We start from the raw sequence: 25,637 nt of genomic DNA, 5'->3' as shown, positions 1-25,637 counted from the left end.
TCAACGCCATCATTCATAACATGCACTATTATACACTGGGTCTTAATGAATAAAGAGGAGCAGCTGCAGAGACAATGCTAGTTAAAGAAAGTTACCTCATTTACACCGACCCCTCTAACACGAGAGCACACACCTCCGAAGTAACTCAAACTGCTTCTCTTGTAATGGAATGTCACACGCCTTACGGAAACAAAGCACTGTTAGAACACACCACGGAAACACTCCCAACCCCACGTGCATTCTCCCACACACCTAACAGCCTCAACACCAACATCAACTGGAAATCAAAACTAATTTAAATATATTTCAATGCATGCTCTTATGAACACATTGACTTTTTCTACTAGAGAATAGCTTATGCTAAATTATTATAAATTGATGAAGGCTGAGTGACAAGGAAGGAATGTGTTGCTTGATTTGATTGCAAGACAGAACCATGGAGTCACGTGGGAAACAGCTCTGAGAGGAAAAGAGGAAAAGTGATAAGAAGTGTAGGCTTCTTCCTTAGTGACAGAAACACAACTGTTTTGAATGGTTCATCTAAAAAGACATTTCCTAGCCTTCCTACAGCCAAGTGTGGTCATGTGACTATGATCTAGCAAACTGTGTGAACCGGATGCACACAAGTTCGGGCAACCTGCTTTACAGATGTTGACTCTACAGAAGGAATATCCTCTTGCCCGTCTCCAAGTCTGGCATTCCTGCTGCCTGCACTGAAGACAGCAGTGTCAGTAGCATCTGGAGGATGGGTGTTCTGTGCTTGGACAATAGAGCTGGTGGCCACAGAACCACAGTGTGCCAGCCTTGGAATTCCACCTCTCTGACCAGAGAAGGGGGCCAGCAGAAACACTGTAGAAGTCACTGCTCCCTGATACGTAACCTAACTGATACTGTGCAGAGATAAAGATAAACCCGAGTCGAAACTGCAGTAACCGTCGGAGAGCACATACGAGATGAGGTGGACCGCATCGGCATGCTGCTTGATACGCTGCCGGTACTTGGAGAACTCATACAGCATCTGCACGGGGTTGATGGTGATGTCAATTTGATCCTTCTCAGTCCAGGTCTCTACGGCCACTAGGACAACCCTAGTGTTGAGTTGTTCCTTGTAAATCTGAGGGTACACAACAGGACAGGTGCAGGAGGAAAACACTGGGTCAAACATGCACAATAGTGAGTCAGTCAGCGGAAGGGAAGAGGGGGGGAGGTGGGAGAACACGGGGTCAGAATTAGCTAATCACACAGAACCTGCTTTAATTTCTCTTTTTCAAGAGCCAAAACAAAGAAGAAAACTCATACAATTAAGTATTCTCTACTCTCCTAAAGAGTATTCCTCCTCTCACCTTAGCATCTTCAGTGGCCTGGCATCTTAGGAGAGGGATACAGGGATGATAAGATTCTCAAGTCAGGACCTGCTCTGACAACAGGGTTCAGCAAAATAACCTTTCCAAACCCCACAGGAGGCAACAAGCCGGAGCCTGACACAGTGGCTCTAAGTGCAGTATAGCCTGCAGCGTTGGGACAGTTCATCAAACAGTACAGCTGCCTTGCCACACAACGTAATAATTCTCAGAGTGAATCATAGAGCTGAAGCCAGGAGAGGGGAACAAAACAGATTTACATCACCAATCTCAACCTCGCTGCAAAGTGGAATTACTCATACACAGTTTGCTATTCTTCTATTCTCTCTACTTTGGGCCAAATAAATAACACACAGAGTTAAGCAGCTTCAATGAGAGTTGCCATGTTGTCTTACTTTTAAACTACCTAAGAAAATAAATGAATGGTCTTTGAAGATACTGAATAAAGAAATTATCAAAAAGTTGATGCTATAGTGGCTTTACACAAAGATGAGTTAAGTGTAATATATTTTTGCAATCAGTGATTGGCTTCGGAACTTTATAAATATAACACACACTAAAATTAAATTTTGTAAAGTATGAGTCTATTCAATCATGCAAAAATTACTAATGCAGAGATGCTGCCTAATAAATAGATTTTGCATGGGAGAAGATGTATTTAAGATTCTCCTCTCCATGTCCACCTATGGCTTTCCTGTGAGCAGAATGACAAGAGCTGAAATTAAAGAAAAGTAATAAGGCAGATGTAAACTGGCTCTCAGGAGCTCAACCTTAATTTTATATTACATATTCTATGCACATCAACTCATATTACAATTTTGTCAGCTGTGCCTATGAGGCACATAACATATGCTAGGTGCACAAAATATGTTATGAATATTTACATGATGGGTGGTTTGGGGCTGTTTAAAAGGCAGATCCTCAGAGTGAGTAGCATTTAGATGCTTGGCAATTTATAAAAAGGATTTTTTTTCACAGTTAGGAGGGACCATACCCAAAATACAAGATAAAAAGATATTTAACCTAAGAAAGCAGCACTTTACAGAAGAATACATAAATTCATGTATGTGAGCCAAATTGAATTATTTATTGGAACATAATGGATGAAATCTAGCTCTAAGGGGCTACTACCTAAGGCAGGAAACAAGAAGAAAATCTAAATGACCATTCTTTGGAACTTAGGAGGGGACAGAAAGGGTAAGGCAAATCAACAGTGAAGATACGGAGGGTCATATCCCCTTTGAAAGAAGTAGATATTTTAACATTTCAAATTATTTTATGAGATGATGACACCGAATTATGTCACCTAGAATACTAGAAATTAAGTTTGAAACGTTCCACCATGGGAGAGCTAAGATAATAAATACATGGCCTTGAAATTTTTATCTATCTAAATCCTCCAAACACATGCTGCCTCAATCCATTAGGACTTCTCGACTTACGCAAAATATTTAGGAAAAGCTCAAGTAGTTATTAATAAAGTCTCATTTGCAGAGGCTAATTTCCAGCTTTACAGTCTTCCTCCATTGCTCTTTATCCCCCGCGGACTCTGGTACTAGCAAAGGCAACGCTATACAATTACTGTGGGTTAATAAAAATTTCTCACTGTTTAAGGAGGTGGCAATGCTAGCTACTCTGATTTGCTCATTAGATACAGTACACATGTATCAAATTATTATACTGCACCCCACAGATACATAGAATTAAAATGATAATTAATGAAAGTCAATAAACTTAAGAGAAAGAAACAATACTAAAGTATCTTGGGGATTCTGAGAACTCTAAAGCCCAGAACACTTTTCACAACGCTTACCATCCAACAGTTTATTCACCAGGATATGAATATGAATATGTATAGATATGTATGTGAAGAAATTTTTTATTTCATCCAAGTAATAGCTAACATAATTAGTGAATAGAGAGAAAGAGGCATAAGCCATGCCTTTTCAATTAACAAAGAGAAGTTTCAAGAAAACCAAGCTACTTACAGAATCTACCAGGTTGACCACAGACTTTGCGAAGTTGTTGGTATGCGCGTGAGAAGAGCGGTGCTTCTTATACTGGAGAGCAAGAAGATAAACAGTCACTATCAAATCTTAATCAACGCTATGAGCAGAGACCTCTGCGGGATACTAGAAACGTGCATCAAAAGGTCAGAAACTGGTTTGTGCCACACTGGAGACAGTGCTGCTTTTTTCTTCTTTCTCTACAGCCCAAACCAAGGCAGCAAAACTGTAAAATACTCAAGCTTTCCCAGGGCCTGAAGGAGCCTACACAAGTGTGCCTGGAAACTCTGTCCCTAGAAGTAAACCTTTAATTCAGTCTCGACAGCAACCTATTTAGCTCTTCTGTTTCATAAAAATGAATCTTTACCATTTACAAAGGACTTAGACCAAAACCCAGTCTCAACGGGACAACTTCCTCACTTTAAACTCAAGGCCATGCACAGGTGAAAACCATTTCTTTTCAGGTAGCACTCCAGATATTGTCCGACAGGGAAGAATTTGCCTTGCATTCAGTAAATCCCTCGTGAGGATGTCATTCCTAGAACATGCCATAATTCTGGATGATCAAAGCCAAAGAAGGGCTAAAAAGTCAAAGAAGGATGCCAAACAATAATGGCTCATTATAATTATCTAAGAAAATTTAGCGAAAGCTAAGATCTATATATCAATATGAGGGCCTGGCATAGTGATGTACACTTATAATCTCAGCACTTAGGGGACAGAGGTAGGGAGAGCCCTTGAGTCCAAGAGTTCAAGAACTGCCTGTCAATATAGCAAGAACGTAGCAAAACATCTTTGCATATTCATTTGGGTTTGGGGAAGGTTTGGTTTTGTTTGTAGTAGAGAAGACACAGCCCAAGACTACATATTCTACCACTGTGGAGCAAATGTTCTACCGTTGTACTCTGCATCTCCCATTAACGGGCTGCATTTTTATCAGGAAGTCGGATACTTTACTTAGCATATGTTGAAGAGGAGGACCTCCAAAAGCTCAAGTCTGCTGTAGGAACATCATGACCTTAACTGCTCCATGAGGCTATTGCTAGTTTTACAACCACAAGAAAAAATAAAAACAGGGTTTAAACTAATGATTTTTGTACTATGTAAGTCTTTGAAATTTATCTTCAATTATAGTTACTAAATCAATTATATCTTTCAGAAAGATTAAGAATATTTATAATAAAAATCACATTTTTTCTCCTCATATAATCTTAGATACTTCACAAAGACCCTACCTCTGAATACCACGACCATGTGAATTTGAAAACTGTTCCTAACATATGAATTTCAAAAGACACATCGGGACCAGTCCAGGAATTCTAAACTGTGATTCAGAGGCACTCAATGTGAACTGCCTGCTTAGTACCAAAGCAAAGTGTATGGAACTCAAAGTCTAGAGCTCTGAAGTAAGGGCTGAAAGATCTCATGTCATAATCTTATTTAAAGACTTGAAAGTGGAAGCTGTCAATCAGGAAGGGAGCGGGCCACAGAGCCCTGAGTCAACTTAGAGGTTGGGTCTGGGGAGTAGGCAGACACATAATCTAAGAGGTCAGATATTAAACAGTTAGAATAAATAGTAGAGGGAGGACTACTGTTTTAGAAACCAGAAAAGAAGAAAGCTGTTCAAAAAGGAAAGAAAAAGAGAGAAAGAGGGAGGGAGGGAAAGAGGGAGGAAGGGAGGGAAGGAGGGAGGGAGGAAGGGAGGGAGGGAGGGAGGGAGGGAGGGAGGGAGGGAGGGAGGGAGGCAGGGAGGGAAGTCAGCATTCATTCATATGGGGAGAGGAGAGCAGGGGCAGACCAGGGCTGAGGAGGAAGCTCAGGGACAGAGACTTGTTGGGTTCCCAGCCCCACAGAGAAAACACTAATTTTATTAACTTGAAATCCCATTTCCTGGGCACCTAGAATCTATGAACAGCTGTCTCTTTTTCAACACAGCTTTATGGAAGTGAGATTTATTAATCCTCAAATAATTTATCTGGGATCATGGGGCTGAAAACAAATTTGTCTTATTTTGAGCTGGAAGATGAGATTAACTTATTCAGTTAATAATTCTTATGAAAAAGTTATAAGCTACTGTTTATTAAATAGCCCCAACAAGTCAGGATTACTGATAAAAATTTGTAATTTGTTTGGTGCATAAAAAAATACCGTGGTTTTTAAATAAGGAAAACCAAATGAGGTTTTAATTGAAAAAGTATTTGAGTCATCATTGATTTTCACTTACTGGTTCATATTTAATAATGCAGCAGTAATAGAAGCAAAACACTGGCTTTGTATGTGCTTTAAAATATCTCAACCAATTTTTTATTAGGCAGTTTTTTAATATTTATTTTTAGCTTAAGCAGCTCAAAGAAATGTTTGCAGACTGTTATCAAGCGATAATTGCTCACAAATTCAGTTCCGCCAGCTAGGGACCAAGATGCTTTCTCCAAATTTGAGAGATTTTTTCTTTCTAATTGAAAGCCACTGATAATTGGGCTGCTTGTTCAAAACACGATAGGTGCAATTTTTCAGGCAGCCAATATTAGAGAGAGGAGCTTTAATGCAAATTTAGGCAAAATGTTTCCATTTCCTGCATGAATGAGAACTAATTTGGCAAATAAAGAAAAATGTGCAAGCTCCATTTATGATAGAACTTACCTTCACATTTTCTGATCACTGAAAACCATTTCCATTTAAACCAGCAAATTGGCTTTCACTTCCTGAATAAATGAGCCCCTTAAGAAATGTGCCCTTTTGAAAACAATTAAAGCAGAACCTTATTTTCAACCTAAAGGTAAGAATTATAAAATCCCGCTGACTCGTACAGTACAAACACTGTCTCAGGGGCTTCTGATGGGACGATTGTGCTAAAGCCCGGCAGCTTATCTCCAGGCATAGGAAACTGAGGGAATCACTTAGCCCAGCTCACTCTGGCTTGCAGCCCAGGAGGGCGGTGCTCTGCTCCCTACTTGGCTACTGCATTTTTGCAGCAATTTATATTTTTATTATTTTATTATATTATTTTATTATTTTTATAAGGGCTTTTCTCAACTCTTATGAGGGTTCTTAAAAATGAATATTCATTCGGGACGATGACAGAACAGAATGCAACCTGTTCTTAAGGCAAGGGGAATATTTAGTGCTATTAGTCCATAGCAATAATTTTTTAAATGCTAGAAACTCTCAGTTTGTTTCATTTTATCCTGGGAATTATCACCATTCAAAAATCAATGTTGTTTGTTTGTTTTCATTTTGAAAATATATCTCCCCAATTTATCATTAAAATATCATGCCCAATTCTCATCCAATGTAAATTTTGTTGATTTAAAAGCTTGGATTTTTTTAAATTAAAAGATGTGCACTGATGAGAAGGCTCAGTGAGTAACGCTTACCTTGTAACCCTGACAATAGTTTAGTCCTCTGAATCCACATATTTAAAAAAAAAAAAAAGAAAGAGAGAGAGAGACAGAGACAGAGACAGAGAGAGCGCGTGCCAGAGTTGATGTCAGGCATCTGTAATTCCAGCACCCTATGGTGAGGCAGGAAGTGGAGACTGACTTGCCAGCTAGTCTGGAGCACAGCACAGCAGAAGTAACAAGGTAGAAGAAAAACACTGATCCCTGAAAGCTGACCTCTGACTTCCACAGCATGAATGCCTACAACCACGACAACACACACACACACACACACACACACACACACACGCACGCACGCACACACAAATAAACAAATGTTTAAAATAAATTAAAAGATATTATAACCCAAATAAGATGGTGGTTTTATCACAAAATATGTGGCATAAGCAAATAAAGTTTTTTCTGTAGAAAATATTTTTTGAAAAAGGAGCTATTGCATTTTATATACAATTGGGGATATTGTGGTATTCTTGTGAGCTCTCTCTCTCTCTCTCTCTCTCTCTCTCTCTCTCTCTCACACACACACACACACACACACTAATAAAGTGAACAAAATAAACGTTAAAAAATGATGTTCTCAGCTACTCATGTGGGCAGAATGCACATGCACTTTGCATGTTCAACAGTGTGATACACAGCTTAATTATTGTATCCACACATTACAAGGTTTGTATAATGAATGTCAGAGAGCGCTCACGCCTCTAAAGACAGAATTTCACAGCATGCACAACCATCAGGTTTGAAAAGTAGTTGGTTTTCTCAGCCTGCAAAAGGGGTTAAGATGAAGCTGCCCCCCACCCCACCATCAGCAACCTTCAGAAACTCAGACTTAAGTCTTTCCCAGAGCGAGTCGCCACCTGAGCACTCTGCTCTCCTTACCAGGAACGACTTTCAGGCAAATGTAATTCTAACAAATTTTCCTCCTTACTGGCATATCTCAAGAAATTTATTTAAGGACTGGCAGTAAATTAAGTCTGTCTACAAAAATAAAAAGAATTCCATGGGGAAAATTATTTTCAACACAACTAAATTAGTATTTAGTAATTAATGATAATTAATATGAACATCCTTTAAAGTAAAAGATTCAAATAAAAATTTAAATATACAGTAAACCTTTTGCTATGTGCAGTCTCAATGGTTTCTCTGAAGAGACCGTTGACTAGAGCTTTATGTGGTCTGCTTAGTACAAAATACAAGTTTATCATAAAGTTTAACTTTAGTTTTCATAAAATAAAACAAGGACTTAATGCAGCTTAAATTTTTATTTCAATATTTTATAAGATTTTACTCATATCTGATGTTCAAATATTTTTGCAAAGTTCTCATCTTCATAGTCTTTCAAAAATATAACTCCATTTCTGTAAAATCAACTAAAATCAATTAATTAGCAAGTTTTAGGATTAAACTGCGTAATTATAGCAAAATAATCACTGGCCTAAAGAGTTTGGAGATTGCAAAAGAAAAACTCAGTCATCCTTACCTGGCTTCAAATCAAAAGTCTCACTTCAACGGCTAGAAATCACCCACCATGGGAACACGTAACCACTAGCGATGAGCTAATATTTTAAAAGTGTATCTAGAAATCTAAAAAATGACTAGGAGGTTCAAATGGAGAGTGGCGATTTCTGCCCATATTTCTCTTCCGTGTTTCACTTCTATAGGAGTAACCCAAGTTATAGCTATTTATATTGTCAATATTTGGTAAAATAAGACACTGATTTAAAATGGTCTCTTCAGATAGACCTTTATTTGTTTATTTGTTTTTCATTGCTAGAGATGGAACACACATAAACAGTATACACACACACACACTCACACACACTCACACACTCACACACACACACACACACAGTATTTAACAGGAATGTTTTATATGACATCGTATAAGCATTTTTTGTATTATCTCTAAAACTGTTGTGCATAGAAAAAGGCATGGAACAAAATAATGAATTGGTGACCAAACACCAAGATGTGAAAAGTAGACAGTAAGAATTTTAAACATAGAGAAGTGACAAACATCATATTGGTAAATATCCCCATTGTGATCTCTATTAAAGAGATAAATTCACAGCTGTAAAAATTAGTTGCTATCTCTTTCTCATCTAGAACACAGTGCTCAGTTAGAATCACCAAAAGATTGTATCTAAACACAGGCACTTTATTGTTACAAACAGCAGCTAAAGTGAAATGCATTTCTTGTTTCACAAGCTATTGGGTATCTGTGGTGGCTTGGATGAGAATGACTCAGAGGCTCACATATTTGAATGTTTGGCCCTAGTTGCTGGAACTGTTTGGGAAGGATTAGGAGGCGTGGCCTTGTTTGAGGAGATGTGTCACTGGGGGTGGGCTTTGATGTTTTAAAAGCCAATGTCAGTCCCTTTATCCTTGCCTCCTGTTTATTGATCCCTGCCACACTACCCACCTGACGATCGTGGACTCGCCCTCTGAGGCTGTGAGCAAGGGCCCGACTCAATGCTTTCTTCTATAAGTTGCCTTGGTCATGGTGTCTCTTCACAGCAGTAGAGCTGTGACTAGGACAGCATCAATTCTATAGTCTTACCGTCTTGTGGTCATTAACGATCATAAGTTCCAAATACTTCATTTCTTCAAATACACCACGTGATGGCTAAAGGAAACAAAAGATGCATGGTCAGAACAGTGATTGCCATAAAGCCTCTCTATTCCTCGGTCAAGTTACAAGTAAGCCTTGAATTTCAGGACTCATCATTGCCTGTAGTATAAACACCCCAAAACAGAAGCCTGGGGAGGCGACTGTGCACAGGTGACCGCAAAGTGTCTGTGAACAAACAAGAATTTAGAAAAGACAATTTCACCGTCTCTGCTCACCAAAATGGGAAATAGATCATGTTGTTTCTGTCTGTATAGTTTTCTTCTGTATGAAATTAGTTTAGAGGAAACGAGATACTATGCGTATCATAGTAGCTAAAAGTAAATAAATTTCCCTTTCTATGGCATTAAATATTCATATTTACTTAAAATGTCAAAGGGAATTTAATTCATTTGATGAGAACATCATGCATCTCTGAAACAGGAATCAAAGTGGTAAAGAAGAGCTAGCAGAAAGGAACAGAAGTCTAGTAATAGTGCGCCAGTTCCCAGCCACTCCCAAGAATGGGGCGGGCGGGTAACCCTTCAGGGTTAGAGGCTGTTGGACTTCTCATTCACGTGTATTTCTTTTTACAGTTGAAAAGTTAATAATGATGGTTCTTTTCCTTAGTGTACACAGTAACAGGCCCATTTGGGGTAGATGGTAGTAGGAGGGAAGCTGTATGAGGCAGCTGCTCTTTCAAGAGGAAGCAAAGAACACTAAGGGAACATAAGAATGTTATTTATGGTTACCATAATGCCAGTATACACTATGCAAGAAAATGATTCAAACTTGAACTAACTTTTAGATCGCTGGGGGGTCTAATTAATTTAACACAAAAAATACATTCAACTAAGTATTATCTAAAATGTGTAATTTGTGCTATAATTACTCATTAAGTTATCTAGAGAATTACCATGTAACCTATAAGCTGTAGAATTAATTCTTGGTTACATGGCATTCACCATATAATTACCGAACAGTTCCAGTCATTACAGGCTTCTAAAATACTACAAAAAACTATGAACATATTTAGTTACAATGCCACTATGCATTCATTAGTGCACAAAACACATACAGCAGTTACTGGTTATATCATTTCCCGACTTTCAGTTAGCCACCGTCCCATCACCAATAGAGAAATGACTTTCTGCCGTTCTGTTCTGAAAAGCTCATCCAGCTTTCAAATTTGGTATAGCAGAGTTCTTCATTTTTCATTTGGAAGAAAGACAAATAAACTTGATTAGCCAGTATTTCAAAACCCAACTCTTACTAAATTTTTGACAGAAATGTTTTATATGACATTGTGTAATCAATAGTATCTCTAAAGCTGTTACACACTCTCTTTATGGCTTGTTCGTTTGTTTGTATCAGGAGGGTGAGCACACGCAGAAGTCACAGATTAACTCCTGGAATCAATTCTCGCCTTTCACCTCAGTCCCAAGGATGGAACTCTGGTTATTAAGCATCACCTGTATGGCCACCTCACCAGCCCTACTGTGATTTTCAATAGGAAAAAAAATGTACTCCCATTTTTATAAGAAAAATACATTGAAAACAGAACTGAAACACATTTTTTACATGACATCAGAGCTCACAGGACACTCGTCAGTTTGAATCATTAGTAGGGAGAGAAGAGTAAATAGCATTGTGTGAGAGATGCTCACGAGATGGAGGCTGTCCGTGCAGTCTTTGTTCTGAAGGGGAAAGTCTAGACAGGGTGGAGCAGACACCCAAGGGGAATGGGGAAGCCTGCAGCCCTGGCCACACTCACACTCACTGCTCTCTTCCTTCTTCTGAGCCACTGTAATTCAGGTAACAAAGGCCACTGGTCACTGCCATCTGTGCCTGTGTAAGAGGAAAACGAGCATCAGATGGATTTGGACAGCGTTCCACTGAGAATAGTCTCCAAATATTACAAGAAAGAATAATACTGTTAATAATAAATGCCATTAAAATAAATAATAGTAACAAAGCCAAAATAGCCTGTAGTGAAACCGTGCATAGACTGTTCAACATTTCATGCTCACAAAGACAGCTCAAAATCTATTTTCCTCTCATCATGGAAATCATGAGGTGTCCAAGGTTGATTAGATGATAGCTGTTTGACCTACAACCATTTAACAACATCATATGAACTCTACTACGCATGCCCAATTTATTTTAGAATTTAAAATGATATGTGGCACAAAGTTTTGTATGAATTATGAAAGACTCTGGGCATTCGTATACAGGCATAGTATCACATGCCCTCAGGAAATCAAAAGAAGCCTTTGCCCCGATGAAACACACTACAGATGCTTGGAGGGCAGGGTGAAGAGCGGAGGCAATGCAGAGTGGCTGGGAAACCAACTGCAGCACGAAAGTCCACCCGGTCAGAAAGCAATCATTAATTTACATCTGGCCACACTCGGTTCCCAGCCCAGCTTCACGCCAGAGATTCATTTGTCATCTCCACTGAAACATCTCTCGATGTCTCATCCCACGCAAGGCTCAGCTGGGACTCCACTCCCCACCCACGCTGCTGGTCTCAGCTCTCAGACCAATTTCCCTTCCCAGCAAGCCTGCTCGACCCCAGCAGTCTGTCAAGTCACAGCCCGCAGCACTTATCACGGCTATTTTAATTAAAACTTACTGAGATTCTTCATCTGCTTAGAATATTGTCCTGCCAAGGTTTTCTGGATTATGTGTGGTCGGCCTGTGCTTTTCTGAAACAAAGACAATTGTAGGAAATGGAGAAATGAGATATGAAGACACTGGGCATCAGTGTTAGCGGAATGCTTTCTCTAACATCCTTCAACCGTGGGGGCGTTAGTTATCAGAAGAAAAAGGATATGCTTGTTGAATCTTAAATTTTAAATAAAACAGTGTCCTTCAACTGCCCCACTTTAGATCAAAGGACAGTTTTGTCAGTGGCTCTTAAATCTCAGCTTCTTTCAAAGCCCTGAGTGGGAAACACATAAGAAAGGAACAGAATGTCCACCAACATGAGAAAATGCTGGTGCTTTAATATGCTTTTAAAACGCAAATTTCAGAAAGATAAAATAGCAATTTTCCCACCAAGCTGTAAATGTTTTAAAAATTATAACATCCATAGTTAATTACAGCTACAAGGCAGAACGTACTCACACATCACTGGTAGCATCGTTTGAGAAAGATTTTGAAAATATCCATAAGCAACCTTGAAAATACTCATATTCCTTGCCTAGAAATGACACTGACTTCTTATTAGAAGTGGGAGCAGCTTTGAAAGCTGAGTGCTGAGTGTGTGCCAACCAGCATCGATGCATGCATTATCCAATTTGTTCCCAACAGGAAGCCCAAGTGCTCTGTCTTCTGTCCCTGCCCTTGTGCTTTCTGTTGCAATGATAACACTGATCAAAACCAATCTGAGAAGGAGAGGGTTTATTCCAGCTTGAGGGTTCAGTCCATCACGGAAGAACGTGAGGGCAGGAGCTGAAGCCAGAACCTGGAGGCAGGAACTGAAGCAGAGACCATGGAGGGGTGTTTCTCATTGCCTGCCCTCCCCTGGCTTGCTCAGCTACCTTTTTAAACAGCCTGGGATCCCTATTTAATTCCACCTGTCTACGGATAGCACCATCCACAGTGGGCGTGGCTATCCTACATCAATCAGCAATCAAGAAAACGTTCTATAGGCCATTCTGAGGGAGACAGTTCTTCAGCTGAGCTTCCCTCTTCTTAGGTATACCAAGCTGACATCCTAGATCAACTATCACATTTCTATTTAGCGAACAAAAGCACTGAGATTCAGAGCAGATACATGGTTGGATTAAGTTGTGCTATGAAATGATCCAATCAATGTATTTAATATGGAATTGTCTAACTGAAAAAGATGATAAGATATTATCTTTGGGGATGGTATGGTGGATAATTACTATTTAGTTAAGTATTTATTTTGCTTTTCAAATTGCCTAATATATTACTAGATTTGGGGATTTTTGTAATATTGATAATTGAACCCAGACTCTCACGAATACTAAGCAAGATCTGGGCCACTAAGCAACCCCTACCCTGTTTTTTGTTTTGCTTTGGTTGTTCATTTTTGTTTGTTTGTTTGAATTTATTTGAGACAAGGTATCACTAAGTTTCCCAGGCTGGCCTCGATCTGAAGTTCCTCTTGTTTCACCTTCCTGTGTAGCTGGGATGACAGGCACACACCACCACACTCAGCTAATACATTAGGTTATGATCATAAAAATATCTATTAAAAAGGCCCTTCTTATTACATTTGTTTGAAAATAATAATTAAGGACATTGGTATTTACTTTCCATTTGCAACAGAATGTGAATTCTCACTGGAACTATCCTGTCCATACTTCTAACTTACTACAAAGTATGCTAAAATTAATAGTAATAATAAGGTGGTCATCCAAAAACCCAAATTCTCTTCCGGTCAGTTCTTTATTCTGGGAACATAAAAGGCACCTAGTATAGTGAAGCTTACCTCTGAATTGGAACGCAATTTTTACAACTAATTTCAAGATTCAAGTTCTGCTCCTTTGCCCCCACCCACAGTGGAAATGAGAAGAAATCATTTGTGAACAAAAGGGAGGCAGTGGGAGGCAGGCAGGGAACAGAGGATAATAAACTCGTAGCCAACAGCCTCAAGCAGAATAATTACGGCCATAGCGGTGAAGAACCAGTTCTTTAAACATTTTGATAATAAGAGTTTACATGTATATAAACCCTTTCAGCAATGCAGCGGGTACTGTAACACATTTATGAATTCACCCAGTCTGCAAAAATTGTTCTATTACAGATGCGCTGGAAATTATCTCATTTACACATTCTTAAAATGAGAAAGCTTAGAGAACTATCTTGGACTTATTGTCGTTGCTTTCTTTGGGGGTTTCTTTGGTGAGGGAGGTAAGAGAGAAGTTAATCACAGCTGAAAGTCAGGCGTTCGGCTGAGTGTCTGACAGGTTTGCTATAGTGCGGGTATCTGCCCTCTCATAGAGCAGGGAGAGCATCTGCTCGTCAGGACATATTAATTCAGGGTAAACTGTCATCCCTGCCTAGAAAGTTTTAAAATTATTCATCAAAACCCATATAGGCTTGTTCAAATATCACCTTGTATAATTTAATGGCTTTTCTGTCTCAAATTTGAAAGGTTATTCCACAGTCATATGTGAGTACGTGTGCAAAGGTACACACACACAGAGACACACAAGAAAACTAATAATTTTTTTTTGTCAAAAGCCTAGATATTGGGGTTGGAAAGTCTGTTCAGCAGTTAAGAGCTTTTGTTTCCCTTACAGACACAGGATCAGGTTCCAGCATCCACACGCCTACCTATAATCATTTGTAACTTCACTTCCTGGGGCTCTGATGTTCCTCTACTCACCTCCTCAAGCACTGCACACACAGAGGACACTCATACATATTAAATAAATAGATAAACAAGCAGGTAGACAGACAGATAGATAGACAGGTATGTGAATGGATGGACAGATGATAGATGAATGAATGGATGAAGAGATAGATAGATAGATAGATAGATAGATAGATAGACATACAGACATATTATTAATTCCTCACTGACTACTACAGTCTTAAAAGGAAAAACTTTAATGTTCCATCTGAACATGGTGTCACACACAGAACATTCGGGAGGCCTGGACTGCGTAATGACACCCTGTGCCCCACCAAAATGGTTTTCTGCTCTCCATCAAATGACTGCATTATTGTGATCATCACTCTCAAAACATAGCTTTCCTCAGTATCAGTTGCCTCCCCTGCGGTGACCTCACCGTGTCTTCGCCTGCCAATTTCCACTTTGTCTGAACAGTCAGGTTTCCTAAAGACAGCGGAACACAGAAAGCAGCGCCCATCCCAGGGCCTTCATAACTTCACAGCTCTGGGAGTGTCAAGTCCCTTAAGCCTTTCCTCAAGATCCCACACACACACTCACAGCATGACGGCCCTTTGCAGTCCTCAGCAGGAGTCACCTTCTGAAATATCCTGTGTGACCTCTTACTCATTTTTTGCATCCCTGTTCATGAGTCTCAGGACATCAGTTTTATCATGAAAGTAAAATGTAGCAAGCTCTCAATATAATATTGGTGTCTACATATTAGACTTTAGAGCTGGTAACATGGTCAGTGAACAGCTTGGCTGGAACAGCGGGTTTCTGATGATGGCTGCTGGCCTAAACAGGGTGAAGCACTGTTTCCTTCTCCATCTCAGAACTGTGTGCTGCATCATGTAGTTACTCAGACCACAGATTTCCCCACTAAATATTTCTAGGAACAGAAAGTAAGTATATTCTTAAACAATTATCTAAAGAAGGTACTGGAAATGAAAGCTTGTCTTATGGAGTCCAGTGCAAAGCAAAGGGCCTCCCTGCTCTCTCTAAAGACCAGAAAGAAGGGGCTTGCTTCAGAATGCCTCGGTATACCTCTCATCTGCCGCCACTGGCACGAGGGTCTGGCATTGTACTTTCTAAGTCTAAAATTATGTAACATGGATAAATGCTCTTTGATGCATTTTGCCTTCACCTGATGGGAAAACTAAACACCATAAGAAAACTGATGTCACAGACCCACCTCATCATGAATAAGCTCCAGTGGCTCTATCATATACATGAAGGTGTTGTCCTCAAACATGCCGCTGTAACACAAGACATCAGAAAGAGAGTCAGCAAGGTGGCCTCTCAGTGGTGTCATCAAGCAGTGCCTCTGGGCAAATGCCTTCATACAGCCCCACACAAACTCCCAGTAGCTGCAGGGAATCCTGCTATGGTCTCGGCACGCCAAGGACTCTGTTGGGCAGAACACAGCTACAAAAGCCTGAAGCATTCCCCCAGAGCTTGCAAACTCTACATGATACAAATCATTTTTTAAAATAAACTAATGACAATGGTGATCTGGGATAAGATTTCCTACATCATGGGGAAGGCTCATTTATTTTAGAGCCATAAACAACTAGTACAATCTTCTTGATATGCAGATTATGTATCACCTGTGAGAAAGTTGACCACTCCATCATCTAGGAATATTCTAGAACCATCTCTGATTCTGAATAGGCCAGTAGAAATATCCTTACACTTGCAAATTGTGAATGCCTATTATGTAGTATGCCATCGAAACCACATTTAACTTAGGGAGACATGGGATTTATTTTAAATAAAGTTTGAAAAGGGTTTTAAGACCCTTTTTCATTTCATCACCAAAGCTAACTCTTCATCTGAGGCACTACTTAATTTGGATCTAAAATGTGTTTATGCACGGTTTCAGAGAGTCTGCCTTTGGACAATACCTCTTAGCATCCCATTCTTCCCTGGTTGGTGCGTAGTTAGACTCAGATCGAATTCTACTGATACAACCTTTGACACACTTACCGGTAGGTGCTGCATCGACTAGACCTAGTCACTCTGTTAGCTCCCTGCTAGAGTCCAGCAGGGTAATACTGGGAGGTGGTAGAACTGCCATGAGGGAAGCATCAAGAGCCATGTAAGAAGTCTTTAGTTCGCGGCGAGGATTGGAAGAAATGCCTTGCAGGGTACTATGGGACAAAGTCTCCTCGCTCCTCTCTCTCCTATACATATGCTGAGCAGTTTTGTTGACCTACACACATTCAATCCCCAGGGATGTGGTTCCTCAAAGTGGCTCACAGTAATGAGGGCAATCATCAGGGATTCAAATCTCCAAAGCCTGAACTAAAATACTCCTTTTCTTGTTATAAGGTGATCATCTCAGGCACTTGGTTCCAGTAACAGAGAACTAATTAATACACCCCTTTCCATTCCCTTCATAGAATCAACCAAAATGGAAATTACTGACTTATGTGATCATTTGTTTAATTTCTGAGTTTCCTATACAGGTGTTATAGAAGTGGGGACTTTAGCTCCCTGGAACTACTTTTATCTAATCCCCAACATATCATTGACATAGAAAAGTCACTAAGAAAACATCTGAAATAAAAAAAAAACTAGAAAGAATGAGTAGATATGAGCAAGCCTGGAGGTCAAGAGGACCCAAGGAGATTCCCACATACTGGAGTCCATTACATGTCGACAGAGCCACCCTGGAGCCTTTGACGCCTCTGATGCTTCCATGGTAGTAACAGTGTTCTCCGCCCTACAAAACAGAGAATGTATTACTGATTGTATCTCACACATTGATAACTCTGCTTCTGATAGCCCTGTAGAGAAAGGCCATCAAGGATGAGAATGTATCTGTCAGAGAAACTCAAAGCCAGAAATTTTCATGTGATTAATGGAGGAGAAAGGGGCTTTCATAGGAAATAAAACCAAGCAAATGATAAAGTTCCCTTGCATTTCTTAAATATGTCTTACAGAAGCAGATGTTATGCAGTTATACAGTAGTTTTCTCTCTCCTTTTCACACCACAACTCTTCCAGATGTTTCTTCTTGTGTTTATACACATTTTGAACAGAATCTTTTTACTGTTATCATCTGATTCACCCCACTTTAGAAATTATCTTTCTACGATCTCTCTACATTATCAAAACAGAAACCAAGCCAACCACAAACCCTTGATCTACAATGGCGCACCACCTCCAAGATAGGCCAGGGCAATAATGGCACAAAGTGTGTGGAAGTAAACAACCAAAAACTGATTTTATTCAAGTCCCACTCCACAAGATGGAATCCATACCTGACACTGCCTGGGAGATTAAGAATCTGAGACCAGATAGCTCAGGGACCTAGGATAAATTTAAGTAATACTGGTCTAAAAAAATGGTAGTCATAAACTGACTCTTAATGATATTCTGCTATACTCATAGATCAACACCTTAAGCCATCATCAAAAAAGCTTCTTCCTGCAGTAGATGGGAACAAAGATAGAGACACAGAGCCAGACATTCTATAAAGAAAACATATATTCAAGAAAAATCTTGAAACACTTAGCCCTAAAGAGGGTGCCTCCATCAAATTCCTTCCCTCAGAGCTCAGGGACCTCTGAGGAAGAGGAAGAAAGGGAAGTGCCAGGAAGACTGGGGGGCCTGTAAATGATAAGCAAAGCTCCTAGGAACTCAGACTGAAGCATCACGCTCAGGGCCTGCCCCATCTGCACCAGGACCACTGCACTCACAGCATGGCTTCCGGCCTAGCGTTTTTACAGGATTCCTGAGTGTGTGAAGGAGTCTGATTCTTGTACCTTCTCTTGGGCTCTTTTCCTCATATTGATTTGTCTTTGTACAACTTTGAAGTGATAGTTTTTGTTTTATCTTTTTATATCTTCTTTTGTTGCAGTTTTTAAAAAGAACAAATGAATGAGTGAATACCTAGCCACTAGGGTAAAGGTAATTTATGCTTGCTGAGAGAGGGAAAGCCATTTTTCGCCAGTAGGAGGAACACTGGGTATATCAACTGCTCCAGGGCAGGCCTTATGTTCGAGGGTACCTGGCAGCGTTCAAGGCCTCCGCAGTCTCTGTGTGCTTGTGTTTGGTCACAGCTGGCTGTTTTCTCGGCTTGAGGGGATTTGTTGCTGTGTTTCATTTTTATTTGACTTTTGAGAAAGAACTTAAAGTTGGGTGGGTATTGAGGGGCAGAGGACCTGGAAGGTCTTGAAGGAGGGGAAGAATATGATCAAATATATTTTCATTTAAAAATTGCTTTAAATAATAAAAAATTAAGAAAGAAATCATAAACAAAAAGTAGACAGTTGTATTTGTATTATACATCAATAACATTAAAATAAAAAATAAACAAGAAAGTATCTCCCTAATACAGACTCATGAAACCCCCTCTCATCCCAATACATTTCAATACACACTGCCCGTCTTGGGTTGAGCTGCAGTTAGTGTTCATATTATGACTCTGGAAAAGTGTTCAGAGCTGTACTATAGTTTCATTAAATTTTCATTTTTCTACATTTTTAATTCAGAGAGACATTTTGTTTCACTATTTGCATCTTTGTTTTATATGTAATTAGCGTTCTCTGGCCTCTAAGTGTAATCTAAAACGTCTCTTTCTGTGTTCAATGTCACGTCAACGTGGCGTGCTCACTTTGTTCCTAGGGACACTGGTGTTTGCCTGCAGCCCCATGCTTCAGTCCACCCCTTTGTTTTCTGGGTCCTACTAGAAGGCAGCATGCAGGACTTCTCTGGAACCTTGTGGAATCTTTTTTTTTTTTGCCTGCCTTCTGCGTTGGATCCTAAATTCCATGTCTTCCTCATTTATAGCCATCACAGCCATCCTCCTTAGAGAGGCACACAGTATCTGACACTTTATTAAAAAGTATTTATGATAGATAAGTTTAGTGAGCAGTCACGACGGTCAACCTTTCCTTGTCAGCCCTCACTGTAGAGCCGCAAGTTGGGTAGGAAATCCTAAACTGACCATGACTTCCTCCTGGCACTTCAGAAACCTATAGACTTCTAGTTTCTGATGTTGCTGATTCAGAGACAAGTCCAGCATTAGGCATTTTCTATAAAGTCTATTGTTTCTTTTTTAAGAGGACCTCCGGGCTCCTATTCAGCTCCATGTCCACAGTCTTGGGATGAGTCTTCGTATGGATGTCTCGTCTCCATCATTCGAAGACTCCAGAACATTCAGAACTGAAAACAGTTTGTGTGCTTCCCTCTGGAAAGCAGGCTTTTATTATTTCTTTGTCCATTCCCTCTCCAAACTCTTTTATATACTGGCTATTTCAACCAACTGGAGATGTGGGTAAGGAGCGAATCGGGGTGGGCAGCGTTAGTTATTCTCCAAGTACACCTTTCACCTCACCACCCTCTTTCCAGATGGCACTGACTTCTGGCTTTAATAACATGAGCTGGCTTGCCATTAGCAGTGTCCTCTCAAAATAATTCAATGGAGTAAGCAGTGTTCATGCATAAGAGAATAGTTATTGACCTTCCTGCTGCCCACCTCCTAAAACTGCATGAACATCTCCTACTGCCTTTTCCACTTGGCTTTGTCCTGGTAAGTTTATTTCTCTTTTGAATGGGTTATTGGGAAGCTATATGATATCACATATTATAAGTGCTCTACATGTGGGTTTCTCCTCAGTTCTCAAATAGCAAAGTTATAGCATGCCAAGTTCTATTTGTGTATTTAACTCTGAAACCTATAAGAACAAAGGAGTTCACACATCTCAACAACTTGAGAATCCAGGTCAGAATATAGCAATTAATTTCAAATTCTTCACATGTTTCTAAATTATATGTATTATAATTTTATATATTTATAATACATATAACATATAAGATGTATTATACACACACATATATATATACACATATATACAGTAACTGTAAATTCTATCAAAATTGTTCTTTAGCACTTTGTGTAACAAAAAAAAAAGCTATCCTAAGCCAAGTGGTTAGAAGAAGTACACAGAAAACAGTCATATTCGCGTGGCCTTCCGAAGAGTAACTGTTTTCAGATTTTCTTTTAAGCTATTATTTTCCCCATAAGCTATTGTATGCTGATTTTACCAGCTCTCCTTAGACGTACATCCCACCCACTGTACTACTGAATGAAAGCTGACTCTCTCCTGGTTACCTACTGGATTAGGTGGGAAGCTATATTTGACTGTGTGTTATCAAGTTCTCTGAGCCTCAAGTGAGGCTAGAGATAACATTTAGTCCTTGTGCTAACACAGTACTCAGCCTTAACGTCTGAAGTGCACAGCTAGGTATAGCAAGCACTGTGAGTAGTTTGGTGATTTCCGCTTTAGTGGTACTATTGGAACATTTTCTGAGTTTCTTGTTAAATTTACAGAAAGTTTTTTTTTTTTTTAAGTATGTTGAAAAATATCGCATGGCAACTCTGCAGATCCATGCTGCTGCTGTAGTTGGCTAGGACAGAAAGGAGAGAAATCCCACATGGAGGCGGATTCTCACTTGCTGTGCACAGTACAATCGCTGATCACTATTCGACTGTGACCACAATCTTCACGTACAACACAGGAGATGGGTAGTGTGCACTAAAGGCTCTGGCTGATGTCACATCTTCAGGAGCTCCAGTTAAACATCTTCTTCCAGGTAAGAAAGCCTCAGACTACTCCAGAGGGCGAGTCGGCATTGACCAAGAGTGGGCACAGACTTGGAGTTAAGCAAGCAGTCGCAAGGGCTACGTCAATGTGTGTCTCCACTGATGTTGGCATTTCCAGATCCCAAAGTGTTCATCCGTTAATTAGATCTCACGAAAATGGATCCTTAAATAAGCAGAACGTGCTGGAAGTCAGAGGGAACGAGAATTCCTAGGAAGCGCACTGTCAACTTTCTCAGTCAGGTATCACACGGCCAAGGACCCCAAGAGCCAAGTCATGTTCACACGGTCACGGGCTCCTGCATTAGGTCAGCAAGCTCAGAATTCCGCGGCAAACCTCTGGGGCATCCTCCACTGTTTTGTTATTGTTCATTGATTAGGGGTGGTTTTTTGCTTTTAGTTTTGTTTGCTTGAGGGCTTGTCTGTTTGCCTGTTCTTCAGTGTGTGTGTGTTGCTAGGGAGTGAACCCAGGATCCTGAGCATACTGAGTAAGCACTCTATCACTAAGCTACACTCCCCAACCCATGTGATTCTTATCTTTTAAAACATTTCCTCACAGGGTGGTGGTGGCACACGTTTAATCCACGTAGGTAGAGGTAGAGGCAGGCGAGGCAGGCGGATCTCTGTGAGTTCAAGGCCAGCCTGGTCTACAAAGCCGTTCCAGGACAGCCAGGACAGTTACACAGAGAAACCCTGTATCGGAAATAAATAAACAAATAATCAGAAATGAGTGGAAAAGGCAACTTAATGATTGAAGTGATAATAACTGGGAAGCTGGGGAAGTCTGTTCTATGACTTCATAGGTGTATTACTAGGCATTATTTGATTCCACTCACTTTAATGAAAAGGAAGATTTCTACTCTCCCAGTAGCCCCCTCAAATAACAGTGACATAAGAAGCCACATTAACCCACATGACAGAGGACAGAGAACAGGAGCTGGAAGTGGACGGGGTGCCTGTGAAGGAGTGGGAGATGGCCAGTAGACCGGTGGGAATGACCCTCTTAGATTTGAGGTTTGGGGGTGAAACCAAAGGGAAGCAAACCAACAATTAATTTTTAAAATTTTTCCAACCGTTTGTATCTGTTTAATAATCTCAACCGCTTCAACAAAATTCAATCTGTCAGTGTGTGTGAGCTTCACAGCCCAAGAAACTCATAGAATGGCGCCCAGGTGGATAACTGCATCCACAGAAAGCCTGGGAAAGACTAGAGTAAAGCATTTCAGTTTTCAGCCGTAGCAGGAAAAAAGCTGTGCTCTTTTAAAATGCCGGCTTTCTGGGCCGTCCTGCCAGGGTAAAAACTCACTCTTTCAAGCAAGCAGTTCGGACTAAGGAGCTATGGACCCAATGTTGCAGCTTGCTTCCTGACAAGGACCTTGAAATGCCATAGGAACTTTTGAATGTTGGCTTCTCCATATTCCTTAGCAAATTAAAGACCCACATGGTCAGGAAGAGAGAGAGATATTGTAAAGAGAGATTCAAAGGAGACAAAAAAAAAAAAACCTCTAAATGGTTTAAAGCCTTAAAATAAAAAAGAAAGAAAGAGAGTAGTTGGGTGTGGTGGTACACACCTTAATCCCAGCACTGGGGAGGCAGAGACAGACGGATCTCTGGGAGTTCAAGGATATCCTGGTCTACAGAGGGAGTTCCAGAACAAAGATATGCAGAGAACCTGTCTCAAAAAACCAAAAGTTAAAAGTAAAAATAAAAGAAATAGAGGTTAAAATAAAGCCACGTAAAGATGGAAAATACAGAGAGAATCTTGATACTGTATGCCATTATGCTCTTTTTGAATTGTTTAAATGCTGAGGAAGGAGCAACAGCTGCTAAAAAATATTTGCTTATAAATGCTGCAGAATTAATCCAAGATAGGTATTTTGAAAATACCTTGGCTTCAAAATTGAAGTCAAAAGGTATGTTACTTTGGAGAAGAGATTTTGCTTTTGTTTCCACAGAAAATGAGAGGCTCTGGATTTATTCAGAGTTAAGAAAAATCATCTTTGGCCAAGGGAGACCACCTGAGCAATCTCTGATAGGAGCAGATGGCCCAGATGTCTGAGTTCTTCATCCAGAACAGATTCAAGACTGCTGCCTGATATGATCAAGACTCACAGGATACTTCAGTCAGGACTTGATCATAACTCTAAATTTTCTTTAGGTTCCCATAAGATTGTCGGCGCCCCCAACCAGCTGGAAGTAGCCTGAAATACTACGCCCACATTCCCAAAAAATGGACTATGGATATTTTCCTTTGTTTTTTTAAAAAAGAGGGGGAAGTGGTGCAGGAGAATTCTCTGTATTCTGTCAATCATGTTTTAAATAAACGCTGATTGGCCAGGCAGGAGGTGTAGGCGGGAAAACCAGATAGGAAGTGGAAATGATGCAAGGAGAGCAGGAGAATTCTGGGAAGGAGGAAGCTGATTCCTCCCACTCCTGTCCAGATCACTGAAGCAGCAGGATGTGAACTGCCCCACTGAAAAAGGTACTGAGCCACATGGCTAACATAGATCAGAAAAGTGGGTTAATCAAGATGTGAGAGTTAGCTAATAAGAAGCCTGACCTAAAGGACCAATCGGCTTTATAACATATAGAGATCTCAGTGTGATTTTTCTCTGGGACTAAACATCTGGGGGGGCGGGCAGGACAGAAACACAAACAAACAGGCCCTTCATGTTACAGAAGATGTCACCGCAGTAATTATTTTAGGTCTGGGTTTTTGCTTTTGTTTTACAAATTTGCCTACTGATGAAGCATACCAGCCTGTTTTAAAAGCGAGTGGTCTGTAACTGATTACATGTGCCTGGATTTGCTGCAGAAGGAGAAAATGAAAAAAACTACATTCAGAGAGTTGGGGAACTTGAAATTTCAGCACCATTTTAATAATTTATCTTCATTAAACTCACCAGGGAAAAGAACTCTACCAGTAGTGTGTGGATAAAAATGTTGGACCATTGCAGCTCTGCCAATACCACGTAACTTTAATACTTCATAGTAATTGTATTGTTCAAACTTAAACTAGCTTTGCAAGGAACGAATGTTGTCTGCTAGCTGGATTTCATAGGGTGATTTTTAGCCCTTATGTTTCTTTCATATTCTAGAATGTCTTCAGAATATTGCCAAAAAGGCAATATTTTGAATGATCAACAACAGCATGCTTAACTTTAAACCGGAGATTTTAATGACTTTAATTTTATACTTAATATAAATGTTCTAATATGTATAACCTTTCCCTGTTATAACTTAAATTGCTTATTATTTACCTAATAGTAAGCAACTTTTAAGCTAGCTACTAATTCAAAGACTACAAAATTATCACAATGAATATACAAGTAATAAGCGGCCCATTTAAATTTACTGTAAGAGTAGGAATCCAAACTATCTGGTCAGGAACAAAACATAAAAATGAGAACTTTTTATTTCAAATGTGGCTTAGAAGTAGGAAATAGATGGAGAAAACAGTCTGAGAAAATCCATTAAATGACAATAAAGGAAGACATACTGGGCAAAGAGAAAAAGAAAACATGAAAAAGGGAGAAAAAAACAGAGAAAAAACACAGGACTGAAATTGTCCTGTCCTGCGCAGGTGCCCTAGCTCAGCTCTAACAACTGGTGGCAGTGCCCTCCCCTCCCTGTCAGGACCACTTAGCCTACAGCAGTCTCAGGGTCAGCATCTGCAGATTCAACCAATATCATGATGAAGAAACTTAGCAAAAGCAACTATTTCTGTGAGGAATATGTATAAACCACCTTCCTTGACAGACTTCTCTACAGCAGTGGTTCTCAGCCTTCCTAATGCTGTGACCCTTGAGGACAGTCCCTCACATTGTGGTGACCCCAACCATACAATTATTTTTATTGCTACTTCATAACTGTAATTTTGCTACTGTTATGAATCCTAAAGTAAATATTTGATATGCAGGATATCTGATATGCAACCCCTGTGAAAGGGTCATTTAATCCCCCTGGAGGTTTAGAACCAGTGTATGAAGTCGGAATAGTCGGCTGTTTGCATGCAGTCATATTGCACTTGGTATTGTAAGCTACAGATGACTTAGATGATTCCATAGGATGTGTGAGGTACACAAATCCAGGCAAATTTTATACAGGAAACTTGAGCATCCGTGGATTAGAGTGTCCCCTACGTCATCCTGGAACCAATTCCTCCAGGAGAGCAAGGGATGACGACAGACAGGGTGCTCTCCGAATCCCGGGCTCGCTGATCTCCACCTCCACCCAGGAGTCGTGTCTATCAAGGACCCACTCACCCAGATGGCATCCCTG

General features: G+C 40.1%; 1 protein-coding gene across 3 annotated transcripts in view; it reads right to left on the bottom strand.

Annotated features, from left to right (window-relative positions):
* Positions 1-25,637, bottom strand: part of Adam23 (ADAM metallopeptidase domain 23) — a 159,811-nt gene that overhangs the window by 52,905 nt on the left and 81,269 nt on the right. For all 3 annotated transcript variants that reach the window (XM_085699157.2, XM_048459345.3, XM_085699154.2), the window contains exons 5-12: positions 17,390-17,472; positions 15,940-16,003; positions 12,009-12,081; positions 11,148-11,221; positions 9,326-9,391; positions 3,350-3,421; positions 951-1,114; positions 96-180 (exon numbers count right to left, since the gene is read on the bottom strand). In XM_085699157.2, the coding sequence (XP_085555283.2) occupies positions 96-180; positions 951-1,114; positions 3,350-3,421; positions 9,326-9,391; positions 11,148-11,221; positions 12,009-12,081; positions 15,940-16,003; positions 17,390-17,472 (681 nt within the window). The remainder of the gene's footprint in view (positions 1-95; positions 181-950; positions 1,115-3,349; positions 3,422-9,325; positions 9,392-11,147; positions 11,222-12,008; positions 12,082-15,939; positions 16,004-17,389; positions 17,473-25,637) is intronic.

Source organism: Myodes glareolus, chromosome 1 (assembly GCF_982192425.1).
Source record: "Myodes glareolus chromosome 1, mMyoGla1.1, whole genome shotgun sequence".
NCBI lineage: Eukaryota > Metazoa > Chordata > Mammalia > Rodentia > Cricetidae > Myodes > Myodes glareolus.
This window is presented reverse-complemented; position numbering and strand designations above follow the sequence as displayed.